General features: G+C 44.3%; 2 protein-coding genes across 3 annotated transcripts in view; one reads left to right on the top strand and one right to left on the bottom strand.

The window, feature by feature from the left end:
- LOC144265548 (uncharacterized) overlaps window positions 1–20,774 on the top strand; it is a 36,596-nt gene that overhangs the window by 12,473 nt on the left and 3,349 nt on the right. The window contains exons 1-2 of one of the 2 annotated variants that reach the window (XM_077818222.1): window positions 9,566–9,699; window positions 17,375–17,436. In XM_077818222.1, the coding sequence (XP_077674348.1) occupies window positions 17,411–17,436 (26 nt within the window). In that variant the 5' untranslated portion in view covers window positions 9,566–9,699; window positions 17,375–17,410. Of the gene's footprint in view, window positions 1–9,565; window positions 9,700–17,374; window positions 17,437–20,774 lie in introns of those variants that run through there. The other variant, XM_077818221.1, reaches the window with a different exon arrangement.
- Window positions 2,488–20,774, bottom strand: part of PHRF1 (PHD and ring finger domains 1) — a 45,183-nt gene continuing 26,896 nt past the window's right edge. The window contains exons 12-18 of the mRNA XM_077818213.1: window positions 19,445–19,564; window positions 16,234–16,388; window positions 11,774–14,578; window positions 10,356–10,432; window positions 9,458–9,718; window positions 7,586–7,714; window positions 2,488–3,467 (exon numbers count right to left, since the gene is read on the bottom strand). Coding sequence (XP_077674339.1) covers window positions 3,330–3,467; window positions 7,586–7,714; window positions 9,458–9,718; window positions 10,356–10,432; window positions 11,774–14,578; window positions 16,234–16,388; window positions 19,445–19,564 — 3,685 coding nt within the window. The 3' untranslated portion in view covers window positions 2,488–3,329. The remainder of the gene's footprint in view (window positions 3,468–7,585; window positions 7,715–9,457; window positions 9,719–10,355; window positions 10,433–11,773; window positions 14,579–16,233; window positions 16,389–19,444; window positions 19,565–20,774) is intronic.

The following is a 20,774-nucleotide window of genomic DNA, read 5'->3' as shown; positions in this document are numbered from 1 at the left end:
GGCCCTACATAAAGGGGTGATGAATTTCAGACCTATTATTGTAATAAATACGTCTGGTAATAGGTTTTATTAACATATAGCACCACCACATTTCCCTTTGAACAATTCTTGACAAGTTCAAGACTGATGCTGCAAGAAAATACAAATTAGGAAACAGTCAAAAGTTGTTTTAAAAGTCCACATTTTTTTTATGAAAGTCTGGCAGCAATATGTACATCTCAGCACCCCCAGTGTTAACATTTTAGTGGTCAATTCATCAGAAAAGTAGTTACACAGAGTACACACGCACCCAACATGATGATTGACTCTACAAGCTCCAGTTCAGAACAAGAGCTCACTTCAACATCTTGTCCAGACGTTCCTTTGCTTCCATATGGCCCTGAACGATAGGACCAAAATAAAGGCTTTGCAGCAAGGGGAATAAAAATGTGCCCAACGAGCTGTGGGTTTGGGGATTTTTTTTTTTTTTAAAATAATGGGTCAATATCCGATTCAAATGAGTAGAATGTTCACTCTTTCATGTGGCGCTGAAACAAATAAAAGGGAGACCAGATCTGAGAGCTGTGCCCGAGCCCTGCAGCTGTGCTGTCGGGATCATCTACAAGCTAGCGAATGCTGCTATTTTTTGGGCAGTGGGCAGGAGGACAGAAGACCACTTCTCCCTCTTTTCCCCCACCTTGGTGGCAGTGCCTGTGAACTTAAAAAACATGGGCTGAGATTTTTTTTTAGAGCCAACTAGGGTGTTCAGCCACACAATTTGCATTCAAATTATTGGAAGTAGTGTGGCTAGATGCCTTGGGGAACTTTGAAAATTTCAACCATTTAATTGGTCTACTATTGCAGTCAACCAAAATCAGCTTCCAGTTACATACACATACCGATTACCAAGGCTAATGAAGGCGTAAGAGGGTAGCGTACTGCAGGGGCTTTCAGCCTTTTCTTTCTGAGGCCCCCCCAACATGCCATAAAAGTTCCATGGCCCACCTTTGCCACAACAGTTTTGCTGCACATACAGTAGATTAAAAGCCAGGCCCAGCATTAGGGGGTAGCAAGCAGGGGAATGGCCTGACACAACAGGCAGCCCTGTGAAGCTAAGTTGCTCAGGCTTCCGCTTCAGCCCTGGGTGGCAGGGATTGGGCTTCAGCTTTCTGCCCTGGGCCCCAACAAGTCCAACACCGGCCCTGCTCTTTGGTTTATTTTGGTGGACCCCCTGAAACCTGCTCAGGGTCCCTTCAGGGGGCCCTGGACCCTTGGTTGAGAACCGCTGGAGTATTGTACGCCAAGCAATTATGCACACAAATCCAGGCTATTTACACACACTGTAAAGCCCTGTGTTACCTGGAGTGTCTCATTTTTTAAAATCAAATAGTAACGTAGCAACTCAGAATCATGACCCAACCACAGAGCTCAGAGGGAAAAGAAAGCCAAGGTAAATACTGGAAAGATAAGAGAGTTGAAGATATTCAGAAGGGCAATATAAGAGCGGCTAAGGAAGTTCTGTCACATGTGAAGCTTTAGTTAAACCCTTTGGCCAAAAACAAAAAACGCACTCAGATTTATCTATCTATTTAATTAAAAATAATGAGATCACCTAGAGGGCACCTTGTTCTTGGCAGATGAACCCACCATCAGTAGGGCACAGTGTATCCAAATGTGCTCCAAGAGGTTAGGTAAGCATTAGTCTTCTAAATTTTACTACACCTACCTTCCACAGCTTCCTACAGTCATGTATATTATATTCTAATTCTTATGACAGAGCCCTTTCCTGATCTGTAGCCTAATCGTTTCCACCTTAATTTCCTTACATATAATTCCCTCCCCTTCCCAAACAATAACATGGATACTGATCAGTTCAGCATATTAAACCCACCAAAAAACAACCTAAACCATTCATCAGCCATTACTTTCTAGGCATCTGTCTTGGAAAAGATTTGTGTCAGCCTGATTCTGCAGTACCTGGGGACAAACATTGCTATTATGAAGAAATCTGAGGTGTTCAGAACTCATTACATGTGCTGTACCTCAATAATGTGAGCACCAGAAATCCTAAAAATAGGTAACACGTTAATTCAAGAAATTACACACCCGACACTAGAGGTATGTTTACACTACAGCGGAACAGCTATAGCAGTGTAGCTGTGCTGCTGTAGAGTAGATCCTTCCTATATCCAAGGAAGGGATCTTCCCATCAATATAGGTATTCCACCTCTCCAAGAGGTGGTCGCTAGGTCAACAGAAGAATTCTTCCGTCAAACTATCCATAGCCACACAAAGGGTTAGGCAAACCTAACTACTTTGCAGATGGTTTGAAATGTTTCACAGCCCTGAGTGATGTAGCTGGGTCAATCTAATATTTAGATGTAGGCCAGGCCTTAAAAGGATACCCCAGGCTCTATTTAAGACCCAAGAGTGGAGATTTGTACAGAATAGCTACTGAAAGAGTAAGATGCAAGGATAAGGACAAATAAATGACACTTTCTGCATGGCTAAAACCATTCAAAATAACTTTATAAATTCTTTCACATTTCTGCTTTGTACATCGTTCCCTCTCACTCCTCAAGCTTGTTACTGAAAATTCACAATCTTTGCTCTTTGTTTTCTCTGAAAGGCAGCTCAGTAAAACGCAAAAACAACCATCGGCACGTTATTTACAAAATTGCAACATAATCTGCCCCCCCCCTCAAAAAAAATTTAAGATTCTCATTAACAAGATACTCAACAAAATGTAAATAAATGCCACATCTTGAGCAGTGGTTTCTGAAGACAATTTATAAAGGTTAGCTCACTTTTGCAACTCCTGTACGACTGAGAGCGAGTCAAAGTTTCACTCACCATCGACCAGGCTAAAAATACCACATTTCAAGTATTAAATCAACGTATGAGAAGTTTTTAAAGACAATCCATAGTTTGATAAATAACACAATGGAAACAGTCTCTCTCTTTATGTTCTGAATATAAAAATGGTGTCCAGTTTTAAACTGTTAGCAAGACAGGTGCACAGACCAAAAATGTGATCAAAGTAAACCCTAAAAACTGTAGCAACTTGAGAGCCCCCAAAGTTTTAATATTTTCTAAGTCTCCGCTGAACTATGCTGCTGGTTTGGGAGCATTTGATTTCTGTCATTTGGATCTACAACGGGAGTTCATTCAAGACAAGAAATTCTATTCCCACGTGGAAAACAATTCAAGCTTCATTGGCAGATAAATCCTATTATACCCAGCTTCTTTATGTCTTCTTTCCAATGAGATGCAACTGCAGACTATTTATTCCCTCCAGAATAATGTCCTTGGCCAGGATAACCCCAATTTGCCTCATGATGGATCTTACTTCAATTCTCCATTTCATGCAGATCTTCTTCAGTGTCTGTCTTCTTGTGTTTCCTCATATGTTTGTATTTCTCAACATATGCCTTTACCAGATTGGCCACCTTCATGGGATTGATTTCTCCACTTTTGCTATGACAAATCTACAGGGCAAAAAACAGGTCATTCAGTTAATAAATATTGTTACAAGTGTCCAGAAGGGTGAGAAACAGATGTCAAACTACCATTTGTACCTCAGACCTGCTTTCCCAATTATGCATTCATTGTGTAATATGAAACACTAGCTGATAAAAAGCATAAAAAATTAACATGTGAGCAGACAGCATATAGCACTGTGTGAACTCCAAGTGTATCCTTTAGCTCAGGGGTGGGCAAACTATGGCCCGTGGACCGGATCCGGCCCCTCAGGTCTTTGGATCCGGCCCGCGGGATTGCCCCCCGGGGTGCCGCAGGCCCAGTGCCGCTCTCAGAAGCGGCCTGCACCATGTCCCTGTGGCGATGGCAGCAGCGGGGGGGCTGAGGGCTCCGTGCGTTGCCCTTGCCTCCAGGCACCGCCCCCCGCAGCTCCCATTGGCCGGGAACAGGGAACCGTGGCCAATGGGAGCTTCGGAGGAGGTCCCTGGAGGCGTGGCAAGGGCAGCACATGGAGCCCTGTGGTCCCCCCCCAGAGCCTGCCCTGGCCCCGGTGCACACCGCTGCCGCCCCGGAGCCGCTTTAGATAAGTGGCACCAGGCCGGAGCCCGAACCCCTCCTGCCCCCCTGCCCCCACAACTCCCTGCCCTAAGCTCCGCCTGCACCTTGCACCCCTCCTGCACCCCAACTCCGTGCCCTGAGCCCCCGCCGCACCCCACACACTTCTTGCACCTCAACCCCCTGCCCTGAGCTCCCTCCCGCACCTCTCCTGCACCCCTGCCCTGAGCCCTCTCCTGCACTCTGCACCCCTCCTGCACTCCAACCCCCTTCCCTGAGCCCCCTCCTGCACTCCGCACCCCTCCTGCACCCCAACCCCCTTCCCTGAGCCCCATCATACACCCCGCACCCCTCCTCTGCCCCAATCCCTTACCCTGAGCCCGTTCCTGCATACCGCACCCCCTCCCACACTCCGCACCCCAAACCCCTGCCCCAGCCCTGCATACAATTTCCCCACCCAGATGTGGCCCTTGGCCCAAAAAGCTTGCCCACCTCTGCTTTAGCTGGCTTTATTGGTAACTCAAACATAACAGAACACAGATGTCAGTCTAAGCTTGCGCCGCAGAAAGGGCTCCTCTGAGGTTTTCCCTGGAGGATTTCTGTCACTGGAGCATGATTCTCATCATTTCAGAAAGACTGACTCCTCTTATGTACCTACAATGAAGCTTATTGGACATAACGTCCAAGTGGCTTGGCAAAATCTGTGCATCTCTATGCAGAATTCAAAATCCTGAGACAGAATGACCCAAAATAACAACACTAAAAGCTACATTTAAAAGAATGTTTTACAGTTGCAAAGTCAAACACTCAAAAGTTAGGAAATGCCAGAATTCAGGTTGCCTGTGCAACCTTAATTCAGCCCCCTTGTGTTTATGCATTTGATATGGTCTTAAACACATGATCCACATATTATATGTTCCATAGGCTTCCTGCCTCATTCAGGGAACAGGATGGATCTGCTCTAGTGATGAATCAGGGTTGCGTAGTGAAGCAGCCTGTTGTCTATAGGACCCCAGCCTAAACTGTTGCAGAAGCTGGAATGTGTGCAATGGAGGAGTCAGGAGATTGCAGGAAGAGGAAGGGCAATCTCATAGTTAAGGCAGTTGAATGCTACCTTAGAGAATTGGATTCAATCCCTGCCTCTGCCACAGAGTTTCTATGTAATGCTGGGCAAGTCACCTATACGAAACTTTTCACAGGTGATCAATAATTACGTGTTCCTTAATTTCTGAGTGGCTGACTTGCAGAAGTGCTGAGCATGAAGTCACCAGGAGCTGTGTTTTGAATATATGAAGTGCTCTATAAGGCTAAGAACTCTGAAAAATCAGCTCTACGTGTCTCAAATTGGGCACTCAAAATAGTGGATTTCTTTAGGCAACTGTGGCATGAGAGGCCAATCTGCAAAATGGGGATAATGCCACTCACCACCACCACAGAAGTATTATGAAAATAATATTTGTGAAGCACTTGGATACTATTGTGATGAATGCCATAGAAAAGCCCATGAGGAAAATAATAATTGTGTCTTTGAAGAATTTGATTAGCGAGCAACAAAAAAGGCCTAAAGCCACACACAGAACAGTGAGCATAAAACAAAATATTAAAAGCTGCTCAAGAACTGAGCACTGTACTGCATGATCATGTAATTAAAGACTGCATCATAATGAATACACACAAGAGGGCTGAATTCAAGTTGCACAAGCAACCTGAATTCTGGCATTTCCTAACCGAGTACTTGACTCTCCAACCTTAATGTTTTTTTAAAATGTAGTCTGTGTGTAATTTCCTAGGTTTTTCAACAAAGCAAATTGAAAGTACAGAAATTCAATTACATGGCATCATGTACACACCCCTGTGGGTCAACAGCAGGGTTAAAACCTTTACATCAACTGCACAGACCTAATAGACTACCTGACAGTAGTAAGTTGTCACCCTCTATAGGGACCAGCATTTAGAATAGGATGAGACACATACTGTGCCAACAGGATTCATGGATATTTGCTAACAGCAGAGGAATGGCGAGACTCAAGAATCTCTAATTCTATTCTAGAATCAGGAGGTGAGTATCATCTAGTAGGCACAGAATATTTTGCCCGTTTCCCAAGCTTGATCCCTTCTGCCCTGTCTCCATCCCTATCCCAGTTCCGTTTCTTCCATACCCTTGGCTCCTTATCCCAGTACCATTCGCCTTGTTTCCCCAATCTCCAGTTCCACTCCTCAGTCCCCAGTCTGCTTGCCCCATTGGTTCTAATAACCCCCTCCAGGCTCCTTAAATCCCAACCTCTCCCACGCACTGCCAGTCTCTCCCTCTCCCAGTTCCTCGTCCACTCTCTCCTGCTTCCTCCTCACTGACTCCTACTCACAGTCATTCTCCTCATTCAATTTCAGCCTCCCTTTGCCTACCCCATCCCTGGCTCCTTGCCCAGTCAGCCAGCCCAGTCTCCTCATCCAGTATCAATGTTCCACCCCCAGCTCTTGTTCGCCACCCCTCCATTTCCTTCATTAGCTCCTAGTTCTAGTCTCTCTCCCTCTGGTTTTGAATCTGCCTCCTTGCCCAACCAGTCTCAGCCTATCCTCCCTTGCAGCTCCCAATCTCAGTCTCTTCCCAGCCCGTGCCAGTTTTTCTCCCCTACCCATCCCCTCCCAGTCTGACACTAAGCCTGAATCCAACCTTGCTCTCCCCCAGGCCAGTTTTTATTCCCTCTGCATTTGAATCAAATGCTTCCTCCAAGTTACATGGATGCCAGCAGGGAGAGGTCAGGGAGAGTGCAGGAGAGAGAAACTCCCTGCTCTCACTGTCAATGCCCAGCCCACCCCAGAGCAGTGGGGATCAACTATTTCAAGGAAAGTCTGGCTTTTCCCCTGGAGTTCTGGGCTGGAGGGAACATGCTCAGCTGAGCTGTGGGGATGGTGCATGCGCAGCCTGGTCAGCACTCAGAGAAGCTCAAATGAGCTCAATGAATTGAGAATCTTCTTCAATTTTAGAAGCTAAAACTAAAGAAGCCCAAGTACGTGTGAACCGCGATTTTTCAAAGTCTTACAACTTGGGCAGATTTTCAGGGGGATGGCAAAAGGCACATCTTTGACGAAAAGGCCACCTCCTGCCAAATGTCAAGTCCCTGCTCCAAAGCTTGGGGACATGTGCTGTTCCAAGAAAAGGTCACAGAATTTAGCAGGAGAAAAACAACGTATACTTCCCTAGCTCAGTCTTGGAAATGAGACTGTTTTGGCTGAAATTTTCCAAAGACAATTCAGCCTGAGGCAGAACCCCAACATGGAAAATATCAGCCCAACCAGTTAAAGCTTGGCAAAGTTATTAGCAACCGAAAAACAGGGTATTAAAACGGGAAGTGTCAGAGAACTTTAATAATAGGTGATGCTATCAGCACTGCCTAAAACACCTAGTTCTTATGTCGAAGCTCTGCAAGATCCCATGTAGAGTTCTAGAATCTGCCACTCTGTTACAGCATGTAACTACAAGAGCTTATAAATGTAATCCAAGCTTTGGCACCTAACTGTCCGTGCAGTTCCCCTTCTGTTTTAAAAGTAAACATTTCTTTTTTTTTTTTACCTTTTGTACTGCTTTTCGGAGAATATCTTTGTATTCCTCCTTGGTAATCTCCCTCTTCTGGTAAAAGGGCTTAATGGCAAGTTTCACTTCTTCCACAGCCCTCTCTTGCATGTGGAGTTTCTTCATATACTACAAAGCAAAAAGGAAGAATGAGTAACCCAAGATTATCTGTAAACAGCCTCCCAAGTCCAGCCCTATTAAAAAAGTCAGCTGACAAAGTGAAGATTTATTTCAAGACTTAAAGAGTTACAAGTGCAGTGAAACCCACTTATAGTGAACTAGAATGAAAGTCACACGTTGTGCAAACTACAATTCCTGTTCCAGTGAAACCCTGCTCAGTGCCAAGTTACTCTGAAAAAAAATGAGGGTTCTACTACATTTTGACAGTCATTCCTCAATTCACTTGTTTATTAATTTTTTGAACTAACCTCCCTAATCCAGCAGCCTTGAATATGAAGCATCCATCCATTGATAAAGAGAGTACCTAAAAGGCTCTGAGATTGTTTATGAAGGCAAATCACAGCTGGGAAGATAACACTTTAACTTCAAATAGCCCTAACATTACACAGAAAACATAGGTAGTAGAGAGGTCTCCAAGATAAAGTATTACAAATCACATCAAAAACAGCTTACAATTCTTCTGTTGCAACTGAATTCACACTACATAAAAATTGCTGCTCAGTCATGGATTATCAGTGTTAGTAAGCCTTTTTTTATGGACCCAGCAGTAGATATAATAAACGTGATTTTTAGGACTTGCACATAGGTGTTAATAACTATTACAGGCCCAAAGATAGATAGTGAATCCAATCAAGAAACCCAACTCAGCATCAAGGCACTGGCAGTGGATGTAATGCAGGTAGGACGAGAAGTAATGAACTTAATATGTAGCAAAGGAAATTAGGTTAGGTTAGATTAGATAGCAGGAAAAAATTTCTAATTATAAGGATAATTAAGTACTAGAATAAGTTACTAAGGGAGGTGGTGGAATTTCTATCATTGGAGATTTTTAAGAACAGGTCAGACAAAATACCTGTCAGGGATGGTCTAGGTATATTTTGTCCTGTCTCAGTAAAGGGGGATGGACTAGATAACCTCCTGAAGCCCACTCCAGCCCTACATTTCTATGATTCTCTAACTAAAGTATCTAGATTTCTGCTGTACCCAAATTATGTCCATTTCAACACAGAAGAGAATTAATTCAGGTATTTATGCAAGTTTGAACATTCTGGCTTTCAGGAATTTACCATTTGGCATTTGATAGTAGGTCAAGCATCCCAAATGTTTTAAATTGCACTCAAACTCCCCTGCAGAGAAATTTCACACTTGTGGTGGTTTGATGCCAACAAATAGAAGCAAGAAACTGATGCAGTCCTAGTCAGTTTCATTGTGATGGGCAGGAGAGAGGGGTAGGTGGCTATGCAGAAAAGAGCCTCACCTCCTCTTTCTAAGAGCACTCAGCTACAGCAGAGGTCTGCTCCTGTGGTCTAGCAGAAGCTGCAGAGTGAAACTAACTAGGGTAGAGACCTAGGAATGGGTCTGACACACAAAAGAGTTGTCACACAGAGGAAGACCCAGATAAACCAAAGACAAGGTTGGTCCAATGTTCCACTGGCAGCACAGTGATCCAAAGCAAAGTTAGTCACTCTGTGGCATTAGGGACAGTGAAGTCACATGGCATGAAATAATATTTGTGACCCTAAAACAAGTTAAACAAAACAGAACATCTCATTCATCTCTCATTTCTGATTATAGTGACAAGCCACGGAAGTGTTGCTCATGATTTATGACAACACACAAATGCCTCAGTGGGATTGGCACAGCCTGAGCACATAACTCTAGATATATGTTAACATCAGGGCTTTCACTCACTTCTTCATTTTTTGTTTTATCCAGTGGAGGCTTAGGTGCTTTGATTTTCTCTTCCACGTCTCCAACCGAAGCAGCCTGATTTCCTGGTTCAGAAGCCGTAGCCAGGCTGTCTGGCTCTGGAGTCAAACTCTGTCCTGCCACACACCCAAGCAGAGGAAGACTCCCCTGCATTATGAACTGAACTGTGGGCTGACTGACTGGTGCATAGGGTGGCAGGCTTGAGGGCAGAGGTGGTGTCAAAGGTATGTTTTGACTGTATACCTGCAAAATAGAGACACTTTGGCAAACGCTTCTTGATATTACAGTGCAGAAAAGCAGAGTTTAGGGAATTTAAAAGCAGCTTTTTACCCACTGAAACAGAGAAGTGACTTACTGCTAAACATTTCTTTAAGTCAAAAGGGCTGAGGTTTCCATGCCACAGCAAGACTTCTGTGCTCCAGCAGCCAGCACTACTCCTACTCAACTTCTCACTGGCAGGCAGCACAGATGGACAAGCATTTATAGTATGAACCATGGCCAAAAAGCTGGGTTTTACAGCAAGACAATTTGTTCCCCAAAAGCAAGATTTTGGGGGGCAAATAAATGCTGGAAAACAGAAGCTATAAGTATATTGCAAAGTAAAGTAATGAACTTTGATTTTTAATCAAAAATCGGTTTGAAGGAATAAGCAGTTAGCGGATTGCTGAAGTGCATGGGCTGTATGGAATGTACTACACGCAGAGGAAGGAGCAGAATTCTGTAATGGAAGGGGCAGGGCACAACGAGGTCACGGATGAGGTGGAATGGCCTTCCATGACACTTCGCTTTTGGAGTCAGAACCAACCTGAGAGGAATCTAGATCAGGAAACATAGGCTCAGGAATCATATAATTGGTTGGAGGAGGCTCATTTAACTGCACCTGATTTAATGTTTGGCTCAAGTCCTCTGCTTTCCAGGCCCCTTCCTTTGCTCTCTGAAGTTTGTAAAACGGCACTCCTAAAATTCCCAAGAAAAAAAGCATTTAACAACAGTGATAAACCCAATGCATCACAAGTACAAAGCAAGCCGTAAGAAAAGCAAAAATCTAGCAATGTGACTGGCTAAGAAAGAATTCTGTGCAGTGACTAAGTTTATATTTCACAACTTCTGCTAAGTGAGTATTTTCAGCTGCAAAAAGAAAATATGATTACACACACTAGCCCACATTTTCAAAAGTAACTAGTGATTTTGGGTGACCAGCTTGAAACATCTGAATTTTAGAGGCTGCTCATCACTTTTTGAAAATCATGCCCCAATAAGATGTTTGTGATGCAGTTCTACTCTGAAAGAGGTTTAACAGCCTTGCAGGGACAGACTTATGTTCATATTGTCTCAATGATTTCCATATCACATGTGCTAAGTAAAAAGATGATTTTTCTCCCAGTCTTGCACACTCAACCTGGGATCTGAGTCCAGCTGGATTCTTTCCATCACAATCACACACAGCACTGAGGCTCCACAGGACAAAGAAGGTCTGTGGCTACACCTGAACAATCTCACTGCCTTTCAATTATGAACCAAGAGACATCTGTGTAAGCCTATTGTTTTTATTGGGTTTGCACAAGTATAACTGATTGGAACTTGTCAAACAATTCAGTTGATGCACAAGAAGGAACAAAATCCCGTTACGTCCCTCTTAGCTGTGTTGGCTCTGCAGGGCTAACAAGAGTGAAGAGCAGTTATCTGTGCCACTGGTCACTTTAGACAATGAGAGACCTGGTCAGCACCTAAAAATTAGATTGACCCAGCTCCATCGCACAGGGCTGTGAAAAATTTCATACCCTCTGTGATGTAATTAAGCCAACCTAACCCTCCCTCCCCCCATAGATGCAGCCAGGCTGATGGAAGAATTCTTCCGACTACCTAGCTATTGCCTCTCAAGAGGGTAGATTTACTAGAGGAATTGAAAAACCCCTTCCATAGCTGTAGCAACTATTATGCAGTGTAGTTGCAGCTGTGCTGCTTGTAGGGTAGACATACACAGTTATGACAATGACTTTTCTTCAGAGTTTCACTACACAAGTGTGAGACAGCTTTCTATTTCACCAACACAGTCCCTTACAGACAACATACTCAATGCATTATGATGATGGATATGATTGTCACAGTAAAATTAGGCAAAATTCACAGAGAAGTCATAGCAAAAATGTACAGAATCACGGCATGGTCATGGTGGGGCTGAAGCCCAAGCCAAAACAGTCAAGGAGATCTGTTAAAGTCATGGAATCTGTGACCAAATCATATCCTTAGTTATGACTTTTTTTTGGCAAAACACACACACACACCCCACAAACTTACTTGGTGTTTTTTCAGCAGTCAATGCATCACTTTCTTCCTCTTGTAAATTCCATGTAACCCTTTTCACAAGTGCTTTAGCTTTCAACACAGGACCCTGAGATACTGCCTCCAGCTCAGGCTTATTTACATCATTGGCTTTTTTATCTAACTCGGGGCACTCATCGTTAGCATCTTTCACACACTCCACAACTTTATTTTCAGATAAGCTTTGGGTTGGTGTTGCGTCACTTTCATCCTGCACAATAACTTCCTTCTCTCGAGGTGATTCTATTAGAGATGGACACACTTCAATATCTTCTATTTTAGTTGTAGTCTCCTCCAGGTTCACACTGTTGTGGCTACTAACCACAGCTGAATCAGTCCCATCTATTAATTCCCTCTCAAGGGAAGCATCTATATTGTCGTGTGAAGCAAGAAAATTTGTGTTCTCTGGCAGCGGGGGCGCAGCTTCATTTGTAAATTCCTCAGAGATTTGCTCCATCTCTGCACTCTCTTGGGCATTTTCCTGTCGTACAGCAGTGTCTCTTGGAGTCTCCTTTTCGGGTATGCTGGCTGACTGGAGGTTTAAGGAAACATCTTCTGGTGTTGGCTCTTCCAGATCTTGTTTCAAAGAATGACAATGTACAAAAACACTAGATACATTGTCATCTGAAGACCTCTGATCCTTCTCTGGAGTAGAAAGCGATGACCCCTCTTTTGGCTTGTGCTTTCTTTCCTTGGAGCGTGATCTAGATCGTGGCCTTTTCCCCCTAGATTTAGTGCTTTTGTGCTCCCTTGACCTCGATACAGAGGGTGACCTAGATCTCCATTTTCTCCTCTCCCGTGACCTGGATCTTGATCTCTTTCTCTCCCTTGGCCTTGAGCTATTATCTTTTTTATCGTATCTCTCATAGCTTTTGTCTCTCCTGTGCTTCCGCCTTTTAGTTCTCTCAATGCTATTTGATCGGGAACGCTCTCTTCCTCTTGATCGAGAGCCAGATCGCCTTTTCTTTTTTCGACTTTCATAAAACTCCAAAGAGGAGCTGTCAGGACTCCCTGAGCGTGACCGGGATTTCTTTCTGTCCCTGGACCAGGAACCTTTTGCTTTTTTGTCTTTCGTTTTATCCTTTGCTTTCTTTTTTTTTGATCGTTCATGACTACTGGAACGATCACTAGAAGACCTCCTGTTCTTGGATTTCAATTTGCGCATTTTACTGTAGTCCTCTTCAGCTGACCAAGAGGCGGACCTGGAGCTTCTTTCCTTCGAGCGTGTTCTTGACCTGGACCTTGATGGGATTCTCTTATGTTCTTTGAGGAGTGTCTTTTTTCTTTTCAATTTTTTCCGGCTTCGGGAGCTGGAGTTTGACCGGGATCGGGAACGCGACTCTCTCTCCACTTGTTCTCTTTTATGGATTTTTTGCTGCCCATCATTACTAGAGTGGCTATCTGGCTCCAGCTTCATATTAACTCTAGCTAGGTCTTCTGCATCAAAGAACACACGAGGACTTTCTCTGCTTTCTTCTTTTAAATACTCCAGATTAGAAGTTCGTTTGACTGCAGAGGAAGTACAGGGACTGCTTTGAGATTCTTCCTCATCCATTTTTTCTTGTTCAGTATCGGAGATCTGTTCCACAATCCTACCCTCTATTGTCACATCATCATGAGACTCTGTGTTACTTGATGGAACATCAGATGATTCAGCACCCGACCCAAAAATATTTTCTACCGTGTAAGGGGTAAAACGACGTACAGTTTGAAATGTTTGAACTCTGGGACTTTCAATCGAAATGGTTCTGGTGATATTTGTTAGCGGCACCCCTGAGACAAGCCTTTCAGGACTGCTGTTTGTTGAACTTGAATCTGAGCCTGTTGGATCAAAGGGATCGTATAATATTTCACTTTTGATCTGCTTTGGTTTTTTAATTGAGAAGAGAGGGGAAGGATTCTCTTTCCGTTGCACTTTGTTGTCTACAGGGCGGAAGGTATTACAAAACCCAGGATTAGACAGTCTGCTGGAATGCCCTGCGTTTCCAGGAATATTAATCTTAAAGCTCTCAAAAGAAGAGCTTACACCTTTACTCCTGGATGACCCCAGCAGTGTTGTACTCCCATAGACACCTGTATTTGTGGAAAAAGAGCCTCCACTTGTGTGTGTCTGTTGTTGAGATTCCTTGGTATTTGACTTGTTGCTTTCCATCTTGCTACCTTTTCCTGACTGATTAGTGCTCCCTTTGCCAGTCAGCTGGGTTATACAGGAACTGGGGATGTCACAGTTTTGGTTCCCTGAAGGTTCTGATTCCGAATGCCTGCTGACGACTTCCTTTTTAATCTTTGGTATCCTGGGAAGCTCAGAGATATCAAGCCTCTTGGGAGCTGCTGGTTTTAGCAGCTGTCTCACATCTACACTTTTTGAACTCAAATTAGAGTTACTGTTGAAGGGTTTTGAAAATGTGGAGCAAGAGGGCACTGCATGTTTAGAATCCCCATTAAATCTAGGCATTTCATCTGATTTTAGACCAGGTCTGCTTGGATTTGCCACACTGAGAGTCTGAACAGATCTAGGAGTCATTGAATATTCTAATCTAACAGCTGCTCTTCCCGCTGTTGTCTGTGCCGGGTTCACTGCCTTCTTGAACCTGCTGAATGAGGATGATGTTGAAAATAAGCTTGATGAGGTGGTGTGAGGATTCAGCCCCAGTGAAACTGAAGGTTCTGCACTGGAGCTGCTTGCTATGGTCCCTGAGTGCAATGTACTTGGTTGAAGATTTTCTCCTGATCCATCTTCTACTCTTAAGTCACTAAGTGAGTTTCTCTGCAGTGACGGAACTAAAACATACAAAAGAAAAAGTTAATCTTTTCAACATTTACTTCTTTTATTCCAAAATGAAAGCAACATTAACTCTGTACAAGTCTTAATCTTCCACTTTTGCCTGTGGAAGCATTCTTGGCAACAGCAAGCCACCACACCCACTACCATTTTAGTCAAATGCTCAAGGCTTATGTTGGACAACGGTGTCTTTGTGGCAATCAAATATCACTAGTAGAGTAGAAAGTGCACTTGGAAACACCAAAGGCCATATAATGAGATGGTCTCTAATCTTTTAGCCATAGACCGATTAACATATGTGGACAGCGATATGTGGGGAACGAAAGAACAATTAGCTTTAAGAATTATGTTTAAGTTTTCAATATGAACAGATATTTTCCAAGATAAGAATGATTAAGTCAGGAGAGTGCATGTACCTGAATATATGAACACAGCACCTACCCTACCAAGTATTTCATTTTCTTGCCCCGCTCTTCATCGCTGTACTTTGAGCTATCTGTTCATACCATTTACAGCGTACTTCACAAATAAGAAGGCAGTAAACATGTAAAATTCCAGGAAAAATGGGTTTTAAGTTCCCTTTGCTTAATCCAGTTCACTGACTGAGAGTTGTGATAAATGACAAAACAGCTACAGTGCAGTACTTATATATAGGGCCCTACCAAATTCGTGGCCATGAAAAACGTGTCACGGATCGTGAAACCTAGTCTCCCCCCATGAAATCTGGTCTTTTGTGCGCTTTTACCCCATACTATACAGATTTCACAGGGGGAGACCAGTGTTTCTCAAATTGGGAGTCCTGACCCAAAAGGGAGTTGGGGGGGGGGGGGGTTGCAAGGTTATTTTAGAGGAGTCACAGTATTGCCACCCTTACTTCTGCGCTGCCTTCAGAGCTGGGCGGCCAGAGAGCAGCAGCTATTGGACGTGGGCCCTGCTCTGAAGGCACCGCCCTGCCAGCAGCAGCGCAGAAGTAAAGGTGGCAATACCATGCCATGCCACCCATAGTCCTGTGCTGCTGCCCTCAGACTGGGCAGCCAGAGAGCGGCGGCTGCTGACTGAGGGCCCAGCTCTGGCAGGCAGCGCAGAAGTAAGGGTGGCAATACCATACCAGGCCATCCTTACTTCTGTGCTGCTGCTGGCGGCGGCTCTGCCTTCAGAGCTGGGCTCCCGGCCAGGAGCCACCGTGCTCCAGCTGCCCAGCTCTGAAAGCAGCGCAGAAGTATGGGTAGCAGCACCGCAACACCCCCTACAACCTCCTTACGACCTCACCCACAATTCCTTTTCGGGTCAGGACCCTACAATCACAACACCCTGAAATTTCAGATCTAAATAGCTGACATCATGAAATTTACGAGTATTAAATTCCTATGACCGTGAAATCGAACAAAATGGACTGTGAATTTGGTAGGGCCCTACTTATACAGTGACAACCACCACCTCCCATTAAACCAGTTCTTCCAATGACCTTGTCACTATGCAATTAAAACAGAAGCATGGGTGTACATGTCAAAAACCCTAGTTACTACCTACCACCCTGATCCCATAAACGTTTATGTATATGCTCAAAGTTAAGCACATATGTAGTGTTTATAGGATAGAGACCCATGTGACTAAATACGAAACAGTTAATTAAGAACTGAAGCCAAACCCTCACCTGCCCTCTTTGCTGTTAGTGAACCATCTCTGTTGATGACCACATCAGACCCACTCATCATGAGGAGGCTCTGTCCAGACAGGATGCTTCCCAACAGGTCAGGCGCAGGGGAAGCTTCTGTTTCTTGATCAGGAATCAAGACAGGCACACTTCTCCTGCATGTTACAGATGGGTTACATTTTCCTTACTTTTACATTGCTCTCAGACTGTACAAATGGATTACATTACAATGAGACTAAGATCAGCTATTGGGGGCTTGCAAAAGAACTGTGTGCTCAGCCAGTACAGTTCCCTTTATAGGAGCTGGCTTCACAAAAGGCATTCAGCTTCTGCTGCCCTCTGCTGAGAGGTGGTCAAAATACCTACTCTCTGGACTGGTGCCATACAATGGCAAAGTGAGTGGTTATATCAGATACCTGCATGTCTTCAGTATGCTCTGCAGCATGAAATCAGAATTAAAGCCAAATGCCTTCAGCCACTACAGTGGCCATCTGAAATAACACTGCTTGGAAGTGTCACTCAATTGCTCGAAAAACACACACTTTTTTACCAAGACCTTATTAATTTTTTTAATAACCATAATGTGTCATTCAGAAGTTTATCATAAGCATATCTCCCATCATAGCTGTCTGGTCTATCTCAACCTTTCCTCCCCATTCCCCAGTTTACTTTTCAGCAGACCTATATTACTATCTCATAGAATTTACTTAAGTTAACTTAGCGGTTTATGGGCACCGATTGTAAAAGAACCGGAGTGCATGACAAATTAAATCCAAGAGCTAGATTAATGGGCTCAACTACAGACAACACAAAGCCCTCTCCCTGTATTACCTAACCATTAGGGAAATTACTTACCTATACTTTGTCTCCTCTGGAGACATCATTTTACTGGATGCCTACTCTTGGGTCTTTTTTCTAGAACTTCCATAACTCTCAAATATTATTGGCCCACTGAGGCACCAGTAGGCACAGCTGAAGGGCAGACTAAGTGCCAGTGTCTCAGTGCCGTTTGGGGCACTCCACTTCAGTTCATGATGAGCACAACGCAAATAGCAGTCCAACCTTTAAAGTATTATTTGTGCCAGAAGTTTATGCCTACATGACAGAACTACCAGATAGTGTAAAAATGTTTGCCTTCTAGCTCTGATGGGAAGATGAGCAGTAATTCAGTCAAGTGATGTCTTCAGACCTGCTGAATTACAGGTAAGTAATTCTGCCTTCTGAACAAGAAGCTACCCCCAAAGCCATCCCATGGGATCACTGAGACTTCCCAAAACCTCTTCCTCCAAATGAGAGGTGGGGAAGTGGAGAAAAATATCAAATAGCCAAGAGGCATGACCACATTATTCCTGAGATTATCTTGCTTGCAAACTAAAGACAGGCAGCCACTTAAACCCATCACACCATCGGGGCAGTGAGATGACAACCTGGAGCTCCCTTATTTTTCCAGTGGGGTGGGTGGGTGTGGGTGTGTGTTTCCAGTCTTCTCTCCCCCACACTCACTTTCTCCTTGCTCTAGTGGTTTTTTTACTCTCCTTTTTCCTTTCACTCATACCCTAATCTGTCCCCCGGCCTCCCCTCATTCGCTCAGCTCTGTCCCGTCTCCGCCAGCCACCAACACACTGGAATCCTGAAGCTCTCACTGCACTTCCTTCAGCCAACTCCTCCAGTCAACTGCAACTGAACGTCCCAGTTCCAGCATTCCATTCCTGTTTATTAAAGGGATACTGTCCCAAATATTCTGCTGCTTATTTGAACAGAGGAAAGCTGAATCACTGACTGCCCAGTACACACAACCAGAGGTTAAAAGTGAACACTCTTTCCTCAGTCTCCTTCTAACCTCTATCAAATGGCAGAGGAAACAGATTAGTCACCCAAATCATCTGCTAGTTTACTGATCTCCTTCTCAGATTATATGCAGCTTCTTGCACCGCATTGTGTAGAACCAGTTATATGCCCACTCTTCTGAAGTGCAATATGAGGACCCTTTTTTGTGATGCACACCACTTCTCAGACACAATTTTTAACTGAGAGAGACTGCAGGTTCCTCAGTGCTCCCAGACAAATGTTGCATTTTAAACATATAAGGTAACAAATGGCCCGACCACGTCTGAACAAGAAGGGATAACTTCCAAATCTGAAATTTCAAAATGTTAGTTAGATCTACTGAATGAGGAGCAAGCAAGGAGGATGTAAAAATGGGATACAGTGAATCACGAGGAAAGACAGCCAAAGAAAGCATGACAGAGTTTAAAGCACAAGGCTAAGTGCTTTAAAAAAAAAATCTCCCAACTGCAGGTGTCTCAATGTGACTAATTGAACTGTTACTAGTGTAAAATGTATTATAGTTAAGGCTATGTTCTAGTCACAGGTATTTTTTAGTAAAAGTCATGGACAGGTCACAGGCAATAAACAAAAATTCTCAGCCTGTGACCTGTCCATGACTTTTACTATATACCTCTGACTAAAACTGGGGGTGGGGAGGGTGGCTCAGGAGGGTGGCCCTGGGGGCATGGTGGGTGCTGGGGGGCATGCCGGGTACTTGGGGGGTTGTGGCATGGGGGGGTGCCACGGTTGTTTGGGGGGGTGGGAATTGCAGCCCGAGGGGTGCCACGGGTGCTGGGAGGTGGTTCAAAAGGGTTGGTGGGGCTTGATCAGGCTCCCTGCCCAGCTCCTGGGAAGCAGCAACCCCAGCTCCTAGCTGCATGTGCTGCCTCTGCTCCACCCCGAGCCCCAGGTCTGCAGCTCCCATTGGCTGGGAACCGTGGCCAATGGGAGCTGCGGGGGCAGGGCCTACAGGCAGAGGCAGCATGTGGACCTAGGAGCTCAGGGAGGGGAGTTCCTGTCACCCTTCCGGGGAGCCCCCCACCCCGAGGTAAGCACTGCCTCGCACCCCAACCCCTAGCTCCCCGACACCTAAACTCCTGCTGCTGGGGGGCAGGGGAGGGCCCAAGATTGCCTCAGCAGTGGCCGGTGCACCTGGCTTGGGGGCTGCCCAAGCTGCTCAGGCAGCCCCCAGACCAGGCGCATCCATGACTTCCGTGACAAACACAAAGCCTTAGTTGAAGTTCCTTAGCAACTGCCCAAGAAGGGCCAAAATGTGCTCTGATTCTGGATACCCAGAGTCAAAAAGCTCATTCAGTCTTATGACCCAGATTCCTTCGGTCTGTTTTTATACAATTAAAAAATAATAATAATTTGGCTGCCTTACCCAGAAAGTCCCACAGAAACGGGTCTAGCCACAGGCCGATGAGATCTTAATGCTGACTGGGAAAGAATTCTCCTTTTGGCGCTCACAGGTGAAGCTGGGTTGGCTGGAATCTCTTCATTACTGCAGACACAAACACACACAAAGGGAAACTGTCAACTTAAAAACCCTTGTTTAAACAATTATCTACTATTGACACCACAGCGAAGGCTACTAGACCTGAAAGAACATAGAAAAAAGTTTCCTCCCTTTATTTTAGTTAACTTTTTGCATACAATAGTTCTTTATAGTGGTTTGTATGGGTGTCTCAAACTGCAGCAGGAAGGAAGTTTTTTTGTTTAGCTTTTTTTAACATATGGGTAAACACAACTATAAAATCACAAAAGTTAGGGGGATATTCAAGGGAAGGTGTCTTATCAGAAACAATCTTTAAATCTTTTCTAAAATATATTAGACTTCAAATGGGCAGTATCCCTTTAATGACAATGATCAAATATGCTTTTTCAATTTAAGGTTAAGCTTTAAAAAGAGGTTTCAGACTTATTCATGAGATAAGTGACTCAGAAGTGGCATTTTGACATGATCTGGCAGGATTTCTTCTGATTCAAGATTCTAAAATTGAAGGGGAATGGGAGAGAAGAGACCCATATAACCCCACAGATTCATTGTACTTTTAGAGTTAAGGCACTGCATCATTATAACCCCCAAAATTTGCTAACTACTTCTTAATAAAGAATATCACATTCAGTCACTAGTTAGTTAACAAGAATCAGATTCTAAAGACACTTAAGTAGCTTCACACACAGGTGACTAATGATTTTTGTATGCCCGACATGAGACTTCTTAAAATGGCTTGATTTTCAGCGGGTGGATATACTCAGCAATTTCTGAACATCAGGCCCCTCTAAAAAGTCTGAAGTTGGGCACAACCACTAGTCATCTTTTGGTCTGTAGTTTTATATTACTGGTAAATATTATGACTAAGGCTAAGATTTTGTCACCGTAATTTTTAGTAAAAGTCAGGGACAGGTCACAGGCTTCCATGAATTTTTGTTAATCGTCCATGACCTGTCCCTGACTTTTACTAAAAATTACGGTGACAAAAATGGGACTGAAGGGGTGATGCAAGCCCAAGACTGAGCCCTGCTGTGGTGGTGGGGGGCGGTCCAACACCCACCCCCTGCAGCAGCTCAGAGGTGTGGGGGCCCCCTGCCACCTGAAAGCTCCAGCTCCGCTGCTCCGGGGTGAAGCAGAAAATGTCACAGAGATCTCTGGAAGTCGCGGAATCTGTGACCTCTGTGACATAATCTTAGTCTTAATTATGACCCCGCCT

This window comes from Eretmochelys imbricata, chromosome 6 (assembly GCF_965152235.1).
Source record: "Eretmochelys imbricata isolate rEreImb1 chromosome 6, rEreImb1.hap1, whole genome shotgun sequence".
In the NCBI taxonomy this organism is placed as follows: domain Eukaryota; kingdom Metazoa; phylum Chordata; order Testudines; family Cheloniidae; genus Eretmochelys; species Eretmochelys imbricata.
Note: the sequence above shows the minus strand (reverse complement) of the source record. Positions and strands in the feature narration are given on the sequence as shown.